Source organism: Sminthopsis crassicaudata, chromosome 3 (assembly GCF_048593235.1).
Source record: "Sminthopsis crassicaudata isolate SCR6 chromosome 3, ASM4859323v1, whole genome shotgun sequence".
NCBI lineage: Eukaryota > Metazoa > Chordata > Mammalia > Dasyuromorphia > Dasyuridae > Sminthopsis > Sminthopsis crassicaudata.
In genome coordinates this window covers 353,558,034-353,568,808 of record NC_133619.1, presented here as the reverse complement: position 1 = coordinate 353,568,808, position 10,775 = coordinate 353,558,034, and the positions used below count along the sequence as shown (strand labels likewise).

The following is a 10,775-nucleotide window of genomic DNA, read 5'->3' as shown; positions in this document are numbered from 1 at the left end:
TAAAATGGGCAAAAAAAAATTTTTTTTTTGTCTTGTTGTGAGTCAACTTCAGGGCGATATATACCAGTATCCATACAGTGTTTAAAAATACAACACAACAACCACTCTAGAGGAAACCGTCAGGCACACTGAGTAGATCCTTTGTAGGGAATTTACGGGAGGACAAAAACAAGAATTGTTCACAAAATGAGAAGCTAAAATGGATTTCAAATTGTAATGTTATATGGTCCAGTGAAATATTAAAGAAGTCTTCCTTCCTCTTTCTTAGCACTCCTGTCTCAGCAGTATTCTCTCCCCACTTTACTGTGTCATTTGCTATATCCTGTGAAATCAGATAAATAAATTTGTCAAGGGTATCTAGAATAAAGAATAACGCCTTACATGTGTTATAGCTCAGGAGGCTTTTCTATGAGAAAAATATAGCTCTTTTGTTCTTAGATAGTTGGGTCTTTGGGAACAGGGAGAGAGGATAGTTCCTATTCAGGTCTCTTGGATGTGCTCTGGGATAATGAAGGTTGTTGCCTTTCTAGTTAATTATTATAGTCCTATTGCCATAAATTGGAGAATGAATTGCTGCTGAACAGGTTCATCTTTCTGGGACTTAGAACTCTGGATTACAGCAAAGAATATCTCTAGACACATAATCGTACATAAAATCAAATAGAGGAGGTGACCTAGCAACCTAATGAATATGCAAGAAATACAAAAATTTTAAAAATTTTCCAAAATAACTAAGTTCTTACCCCCAAACCACTTCTCTAATTGACAAAACATGCAATGTGGTTTTCTATTATATACACATTTCTTCTGAAACAATGAAGAGACAGCTTCCCAAAACCAGATGGGCATTTATTGTCTAAAGTCTGAAGCAGTACAACGAGTATTCATCTGTACAAAGTACACAACAGAACGGTTTAAATACAATTGGGAGAAATGCCCTTAGAGTCTCAGTCCAAGGACACGATACAGAAGTTGAACCAACAATTTACAGATACACTAAAAAAAATTTAAAATGTCATCCTTTCCCAAAAGTCCAATGGTGCATTTCTCACAGTAGAGATGAGGGAAGATCAGCAAGGTCACAATGGCATTTTATTGCCTTCAATGCTGATTTTCACTGCATGAGCAGACCTGCTCTTTTTCCGTATATCTGTGAATTTCCGCATCTGTTTATCCAATCGACTGATTCCTTTCTTAGAAGTTCCCTGAAACTAACAGATTAAAAAAAAAGTTAAGAAAAGAGAGCAGAAATGAAACACATCTAGTTCTGTCTTTCGGCAATGGAAATACAGCAGTCAAATTAATTAGATCTATAATATCAACAAGATGCTTTGGTGAGCTAAGGACTAGCAAGACAAATATGCACAGCAAGTGGTAATAGTAATTCACGTACATATGCTACTGCATTAGAGTTAAAGGAATGCTTAGTACTGATGCCTATTTATTATTACTTACTACAGGGAAAATTTTCTAAGGTGACTGACTCATGTAAAAAGAGGGAAAAAAAAAGAGGAATCCTGTCCTATTCTATTTTATTAAAATTAAGTTACAAACTCATAATCCCACAGAAAATTGAGCATAAAAGGATCTTATAAGATAATGGGGGCATATTATACCTAAGGGAGTAGAAAATAGCAATAAGCTGACAGAGTCTGAAAAATAAGAAATGAATAATAATTATTCTAACTTGCTTTAGAAGCAAGAATATTTTCAAAGAAAAAGGAAAAAAGAAACTTCTTAATTGAAGGGACTTAAGACTCCTAAAATAGTCTGGCAAAATGGACAAATCCAGATTTACTACTACAAATTATGAAATTGTAACTTTTATTATCAATCTCTAATTGTCCTTTAGCCAAAGAGATATTATCTTTTGGCCTACAGTACTAACCTGAACATGACTTTTAGCAAGCCTCATAACCTCTCTGAATTTATCTATAAATTTAGGGACTTAGACTAGTTAGGAGTTCTTATCCTGAGGTTTGTGAATTTGCTTTTTAAAAAATTTTTATGAGTATTTCAAATCAAGAGAACTGATTTCCTTCATAATTTTATATATTTATAGAATGTTACCTGTGAAAGGGTTATTATTTTCACCAGAGTAACAAAGGCAGTCCATGATACAAAAAAGTTAACCCCTAGACTAAGATTATCTGAGGTCTAGTTCTAAAGTTCTATGATCCCTCCTATACAGTAAATTTTTTTAAAGGCACAGACTATATAGCAATTCATCTGAATCTAATGAAATTGAAACCCTAAATGCATCTTGACCAAAGATACACTTCATGTATGCTGAGTGAATAAAATGGATTTCTTTCTCTTCACGCATATTATAGTTCTCAAATTTGACGCTAGATGGCAGCAACAGAGAACTAGTAACAGCAGGAGAGCAAAAATTCAGAGGTAGAAAGATTTTGGATTTTAAGAGAGGAAAAAAAAAGGGATGAGGAAGACAGAAAGAAATCAGAGGAAGGTAGAAAGAAACAGGGATAAGGGAGTTAGGAAAAAGGCTGCAGGAAAGAAGTAGAAATGAAAAGATGCAGAGAAAAGAAGATGGAAGTAAAGGGGGGAGGAAAGAAGAGTTTTGGGACCTATTAGGTATGCTTTTATATTTAAAGAAAAGGACCGGCTGTACATCTCAATAAGACAAACAGAAGTTTTTTAAAAGTAGTTTCTGAGCTTATGATTTTGAATGAGTTACCTCTCTTGTTATCACTCAAGAGACTCAAAAAGCATGATTTGAACAAAATCATTCTGAAAGGCACTTGCAATCTGTAGTCTAAGATGACAAATTCAAAGATATTTGAATTTCATAAAATATATGTCAAGGTCATAATCACAAATGACAAAGTTTGGCATTCCTGGTTAAGATGTGAATGCAATCTTTACTCCATAAATGCCATTAGCTAAAGCACATGCAGAGAGTCACACTTCCTCAGAGATACCTCTCTGATTACAAGGGCATCCTGTTGCCTTCAATGCTGAACTTGACAGCCCGATGCATTTTGCTGAGTCGTTTCTGCTCTGCAAATCGCCTCTTGTGTTTTTCCAAGCGGCTTAGACCTTTTCTAAGAATACCAGGCTAGAAACAGTATTTCAATTAATGTATAAAACCAAAATTAACTAAAGAAATAAAGGATCATTTGGCTAATTTTGTCTTAATATTTTACTTTTATCTTAAAGACTCAGATCACACAATTTCAACCCTTTATTTCCCCTAATAGATTTAATGAAAATAGTGAAGATCATGTGAAAGCAGTTTCATTCATTCAGTAAAATAATTTCTCAAATATCCTAGGATACTAGGCTTATATAAGTTGAGGTTTACAATAAAAGATTTCTCTCTTAAAAGATTGCAGTTGAAAATGGAACCATATACATCTTCATAAATGGTCATGTTCATGTTTTTGACAATCTTTGTATTGCTTCTGGATACTTGGTTTGGCTGAAGAAGAAAACACTAAGCCTCTCACAACACATATATAGATGACAGGAAGGGGAGATGAGGCAATAAAAGATATATATTTTTTCCCTTTCCATTGTCACTTACCCTTGATGATTCTACTTCCACATTCCACTTAGGTCTGACAACATAGTCCTTGTTGGAGGGCATTGGTACCCTGGCACGAGCACAGAAGCCAGGGTCTCCAGGTCTAAGAGCTCTGGGATAGCAAAAAGGAAAGTCTTTCTTTTTAAAAGGCTGTCTTAGAAAAGTAAACTTTAAGAGTCAGTTTTATTGATGTTGTTACAATACAAAGTGCTAAAATCCAAAACAATCATTCCAATAAAATTAGGCCTTTAAAAGGTTTCTTCTTAACCAAAAGAATGAACATTCCAAGGAAAAGAAGCAAAGGAATAGATCTAAAACACTTTGCCACTTAGGTACTATACTGAAGACAAACTGAGTTTCTAATTTAAAAAAAGAAAAATATCAGGGCTGTAAAGCAATAGTAATGTATCCATTCATTTATATACATTTAATGAATGTTATTTAAAACTTATTGATATAGATCTACAAATGGTAGTTAAGGAATAACATGAGAAAAAAATTAAAAACTAAGCATAAGCAAAGAAGCAGCAAAATTGTCTATTTGCCTATGACAGATACGATGGTTTAGTTTGAGAAAAGCCTAGAAATTCAATGGAAAAAAAAAAGCTGAATTTATCAGGAAATTGAAATTTAGTAAAGTAACAGGATAAGAAATGAACTCACAAAAGTATAAGCCCTTTTTTCTTTAAAACCCAGCAAGAAAGAGAAAGAAATTCCATTCAAAATAACTACAAAATGCATAAAATACTTGAGCAATTTACAAAGGCACAATCTAGATTTATGACTGTGACTACAAAATATCCTTTACAGAAATAAAGAAAGAATTAATAATTTGAGAAATACTTATTGTGTGTGGTTAGGCTTTGCCAATAAAAATGGCTGTAATAACTAAACTAATGTACAGATTTACCAAAGAATCACTTTAGAGAGCCAGACAAAATAATAACAAAAATTCATTTAGAAAAATGATAAATACTTAAGGGCCAGCATTTGTGGGAAAAACAGAATATTCATGCACTACTGGTAGAACTGTAAACTGGTTTAGCAATTCTAGAAAGAAATTTGGAACTATACTCAAAAATTTCAGGAGCCAGAATTTTTTGTAGCCCGGAAACACACATAATGTATTAACATTAAATAAACTGTGTACACCCAAAAAACTATTAAACTGTGCATACCTTTCAATTAAGTGGTCTGTAGCCAAGAGATTAAGAAAAAAAAAAAATCTACATGGCCAAAAATATTTACAAGAGTTTTTTTACTTTTTTGGTGAAAAAGAATTGGAAAATGAGGAGGATTCCCATCAATTGGAGAATGGTTGAACCAATTTTGGTATATAAATGTAATAAAATACTATTGTGATATAAAAATAGAAAGGAAAAGATTCAGAGAAGCCTGGGAAAACCTGTATAAACTGATGTATTGTGCCATGAACAAAACCAGGAGAAAAATTGATTATAAAATAACAAAATATAAAAATGAACATTATTTTTATTTTAAGGAATCCATGAATTTTATTAGGTGGCCAAAGGAGTCTTTAACACAAAAAAGTGTGTCAAAATCCAATAGCAAATGATCCCTAGGAGCAGCATAATGACTTAGAAAACCACAAATTAACTTATTGATGATGTTTTGAATTTTATTTATATTGTTAAACAATAGCCAGGAGCTGTGAGTTTGAAACCTTTGATGCAGAGGAACAAAAGATCACAAATCTTGAGAGAAATAACCTAAAAAGGTAGCTTTGTACTCAATGAAAAATTAGGTAAGCAAGATCCAAATAAATCTGGAACATGAATAATATTCAATAAATTCAAGGTGACTAACTATTGGGACAATAAAGTCCTTTTGATTCCCCCTCCTCCCAAAAAAAGAGAGAAAAAAATGCGGGGAATATTAGAAATCAGTTTGAAAGAATTAAATTTAGATCAGCCTCTTACACCTTATGTCAAAAATACAGATGAAATACATACTCTAGATAACCTAAATATAAAAGGCTTTATTACTTTAAAATATTACAGGTAATTAGAAGGAAAAATGCTTTCTTGTCCACTACAACTATCCTAAATAAGGGATAGAAATCATCCTAAAAAGATTAAAAAAAAAAAAAAAAATCAGATTAAATTGAAAACCTTTGTTAAAATAAAAGGACTGATGCCAGAATGAGAAGAAAATCTCAATAAGTTTTTTTTTCTGATAAAAGTATTGATAAAAGAATCCAAGAATTGATACAAATATATAAAAATAAAAGACATTCTTCTGTATTTAAGGAGTGAAATGGCACGAATAAACATCTTTCGAAATATAAGCTGTTAATTCATAAGACAGAATGTCTCAAAACATTACTGGTAAAAGAAATGCACATTAAGACTACTTTGAGGAATCATAAGGGGAAAAAAAAGAAGATAACTAGAATCTAAGAAGGAGATTGTCAAGTGGGGAATGGCTGAACAAATTGTGGCAGTCAATGTGTTGGGACATAATTACATAATGAGAAACAATAAAAGATAATTTAGGGAATCTGCATAGTGTCAACTGATGCAAAGTAAAGTGAGCATAGCTAGAATAATTTATGTAAGAACACTGTAAAGAAAAAGAACCCTGCAAGAATTAAAACTGTTAAAAGCAATGATCAGTCATGTTTCCAGATGACCAATTCCTGACAATGAAGTGACAGACTTAAAGGAACAAAAAGAAACATGTGCTTTCTAGTAGGCGCCTATGTGGATTTGCTTTGCTTGACTATTAGTTGTAATAAGCGGGGGTGTTTGTTTTTTTTTAATTTCTTTTTCTTGATTCTTAATGACAGAGACAGTGGTTGAGGTGTCAGTGATAATCATTACCCCACAAAAAGCCATCAGACTTTATTTTTTAAAATGCACACTTAAAAAAAATTTTTTTTAGACTTTTTAAAAAAATGAACAGAAGAAAAGTTCAGAAACCAAGCAGGAGAGTTTTGAAAGTGATGAGTATAATAAACTATATATATATATATATATATATATATATATATATATATATATATATATATATATATATATATATATATATATATATATATATATATATATATATATATACACACACACACACATGCACATACACACACACACACGCACACACACACACACATATACGTATTTCAAAATTAAGTGACATGAAATATGATTTTATATGGAATTTCTGTTCTGCTATGTATGTGAAGATATTCTTTTTAGGTTTTTAAGTTTGGAATGAAATAAATTTTAAATGGGCAAAAATTATGGTTTCACTTTACTGCCATTACATTGGTCAGGATGACAAAATATGAAAATGATACACATTAGAGGGGCTGAAGGAACCCACCAACATATTCTTGATGGAGTTGTAAATTGGTCCAATCATTCTTGTCAACAATTTGGAATCATACTAATGAAAAATGCCTAAACTACATGTAGCTTTGATCCACTGATACCACAACCAGAAATATCACCAAAAGAGGTCAAAGAGAGAAGAAAAGGTTCCATTCACGATGTTGGTGCCTTCTCTTTGAGATTACTTCTAAGTTAGCCTGAGATTTTGTTCTTTGTACATAGTTATTTACATATTGTCTGCCCCATTAGCTTGTAAATTCTCTGAGAGTGAAGACTGTTTTTGTCTTTGTATTTCCTGGCTCAGAGCCAGGCAGAAATTAGATGCTTAATAAATATCTAGTAACTTATTGATAGCACTTTCTATAGAAGGATGAAGAATTTTTTGATTTTTTTTTTTTTTTTTGCCGGGGGGTGGGGGTGTAAAAGGGGGTGGTGATAGTAGTGTGGAATTGGGAAGTGACAAACAAACAAAAAATAAGTTAAACATTTAAAAATACAGAAGAGGAACCCTAGCAAAATTTTTAAAGACTAGACAGTGCTATTCTAACTTTTTTGGTATCTCCCATAAAATACAGCAGGCAGGAAAATTAAGTTATACTGAATCTATTGTAAAAAAAGAAAAAGCTTACTTTTCTTCTCCTGTCAACACCTTTTCCAGATCTCTTCGTGGTGTCTGACCACCAGAACTAGACAGACAAAAATCAAAGAGTTAAGACTTTCTTTTATTTTTAATTATGAAGAAAATCAAATTGAAATGTTAAGCTTTTCCAACCTATCAGTGTAGACAACGTCTTTTATTTATACTATAGTATCAATAAATGCTTTCGGAGCTGAATCTTGAAGGAAAAAAAAATCTATGTGACTACATTTCACAATATTACTTTATTACAGTTCTACTGGCTAAGTAGGTAAAATGGGCAGGACAATCATACTTTCTAATGTATGAATAATCACTAACAAAGCAATGGAAAGAGAAACTTGAAGGTGGCAATATATGCAATCAGAGCTGGGTGACCTTCTCTCTCACCTGTTCATTCGTCTACGCTGAGGCATTTGTTCCAGATCTCTCTGTTCCCTCTCCTCTCTGGTCATCCCTTTGTAGTTGGAGGTGAGGCCAAAGATGGGTCGAGACCACTCATCTACAATTTAACAAAAAGGCCAGCTGTTATGGACATGTCTGCTTACAATCATAAAAATACTTTCCCCCATTTTCAAAGTGATTATACTCAAAGCCCTTACAACACCCTACCTTTGAAAGTTAAATGCTTTTAGCATCACTTTACAATTGAGTATGACTGATAATTTCTGACTTGGAAGACGCAAAAAGTTGTGCTACATTAATTCACAATCTGCCCCAACCCACAATTTCCTGTCACTTCAGTAATTTAACATATTACAGAAATTAATCATGAATCAATGGAGATAGAACTAAGGATTCTACACATGAAACACAATAAGGATTTTCCCCTCATTTTTAAAAATATATATTAGACAGAAGCTAATATAGAAAAAAAGGTTTTACTATGAAAAGATTTACATACTGATCAATTTCCCTGCCATGTCTTTGTTGGGTCTGGATTCCTTGGGATGCTTATAAAGATACATCACTGCCCGTCCAATACCACTGTGCTTCAGGGTCTCCTGGCTCACACTAGGTAGCTGGAAATCAGAGTCATGAATATTTATTAAATAATTGAGAAACAAAAAGCTTATTGACCAAATTTGGTGGAACTAAAAGGTGCAGTTCAAGTCGACAGGTACACAATTCTACCTCTAGAGTTAGGATACTCCAGGCCGAAGTTCTTAAAACTGTGGATCACTATCCCATGTGGGATTGTATAACTTAATTGTCAGGATTGTGAAAAATTTGGCTACAGTAAAAAGTTTCTAAATGCTCTACATTTTACAGGATTAAATTTAAGATTTCATTCTTTATGTAAAAATAAGCAAGCACACATATCTCATTAGTATGCAAATTTGCTTTCACCTTTAATAAAGGGTAAAATTATATCCACCAAAGAATTTTTTAAAAATAAATTTCTTTGTGATTTATTATAAGTAAATGTTTAACTTATATCCCTATTTTATATACCTATGTACCTAGAGTCACATAAAAATTTCTCAGATGAAAAGGGGTTGAAAGCAGAAAAAGTTTAAAACTTTTTCTAGACAAGACGGAAGATGTAAAGGGTTGCTGAGGTGTGGAGAGGAAAAAAAAGAACAGTAACTATGAAATATTATTTATCTCTGAATCCAGGTGTATAACAACATTCGAAGCATATATACATTTATAGGTAATATGTATTTTCTGGATGTCAAAGAAGGAACAGATACAAAAAATTTGCATTTCTCTAGAATAAAGGGAAAATTAAGAATGGCAAAAGTAAAGTTTATTGGGTACTTAAAATTTCAACTTTTCAATTCAGTTGTACAAATTAACTCAGCTTTATTAGCATAATTTTAAAAAATACAAATATGTCTTTTTAGGCTTCAATATTCTCATATAGTGATGTGATCAACAGCATCATCATCCTACATTTATTACTACTACTTAGCAGAAATATACAACTATGTCATTTCTGCTAAAAATAAAAATATTCGGGCTTATGCCTTTATGCTTATGGCCATAAAAAGAATTCTTTTATTAAAAAATCTGAAAGTTCTCAGTATACTATTCAAACTCAAGAAAATAAATACAAATTCCCTAATAACCATTTTTAATATCTTTTATTTACTTAATTTACTTAAATAATTGTAAAAAAGAATATAGACAATATCTAGGGATCAAGTCATTAGAAATAATGCTACAACCTCTTGTAGGATCTTTAACAGTTCCTCCCGAATCTTCAACGCTGGCAAACTCCTATCTGGTAGAGGTGAAAGCCACTCTTTGATGGCAGACATTACACCACTATCAATAAAAGTTTCTTTAAGGTCCTGCCTGCAAAGAAAAATTCCAAGAGAAATTATTGTGAATTTTAACAAACTTTTTTTAAATAGATGAGATATACATGAAACACTTTTAAAAAAACTATTCAAGATTCTATATAATCATATCCAGATGAATAGTAGATAGGTAAGTTTTGTAGGTATTTCAGAGCAACAGCATTTAAAGAAATTTTGATATTCATCCCAACATTTATGATTTTGTCCCTGCATTGACATAGATTACATTGTTATGACTAAGCAGGTTGATCTAAAAGCTACTTAGTCAAAAAATTCACCACTTTGTAGCTAATCTAGTAATAAGCCATCAAAACTTAGCCAGGATGGTCTTGAGATACATGGTTCTTCACTGTACCCGCAATCTTCATAAAGCAGAAAAACAATAAAGTTTTATGTCATGATCCTAATACTATGAAAAACATTTCTATTTGTAAGACAATAGAAATAACAAGATACTTACTTTTTAAGATGCATAACAACAGTAGGTAGCAAAGTTAGCTTCTTCAGTGCTGGCTTTTTTTGATTGTTCAGCTGCCTATCTTCCTAGAAAAGTGAGGCAGACAATATATATGTTATAAATAGTTACTAGGTAATTTAAAAAAATTAAAACAGAACTTCTAGTTCTAAGTTTCACAATAAAAGACAAAATTGTCCCTTTTGATGTACTTACTGCTCTTTGTGTAGATCAGAATGGCAAAAAAAACCAAAACTATTTATTGAAGCCCAAATTATGAGACTCATAGCTTTCTGAATGTGGGTCAAAAACACATAATTATTACTATATAATAAAAACAGCCATCATAAGGTGACAGCCAAAGAAAGAATAAATTATTTTAACTAAAATACTAATTGCTTACATTAACTTTTCAGACAACTCATACAAAAATACAAGTTTTAACAGAAAAAGCTAAAGAGATCTCTTTTAAATA

At 31.9% G+C, this 10,775-nt stretch overlaps 1 protein-coding gene across 2 annotated transcripts in view; it reads right to left on the bottom strand.

Moving 5' to 3' along the window:
- Nucleotides 1-828: 828 nt before the first annotated feature.
- IWS1 (interacts with SUPT6H, CTD assembly factor 1) overlaps nt 829-10,775 on the bottom strand; it is a 43,652-nt gene continuing 33,705 nt past the window's right edge. Inside the window, exons 8-14 of one of the 2 annotated variants that reach the window (XM_074301721.1) lie at nt 10,307-10,389; nt 9,712-9,841; nt 8,442-8,559; nt 7,928-8,039; nt 7,530-7,586; nt 3,548-3,659; nt 829-1,211 (exon numbers count right to left, since the gene is read on the bottom strand). In XM_074301721.1, the coding sequence (XP_074157822.1) occupies nt 1,080-1,211; nt 3,548-3,659; nt 7,530-7,586; nt 7,928-8,039; nt 8,442-8,559; nt 9,712-9,841; nt 10,307-10,389 (744 nt within the window). In that variant the 3' untranslated portion in view covers nt 829-1,079. Of the gene's footprint in view, nt 1,212-2,893; nt 3,080-3,547; nt 3,660-7,529; nt 7,587-7,927; nt 8,040-8,441; nt 8,560-9,711; nt 9,842-10,306; nt 10,390-10,775 lie in introns of those variants that run through there. The other variant, XM_074301722.1, reaches the window with a different exon arrangement.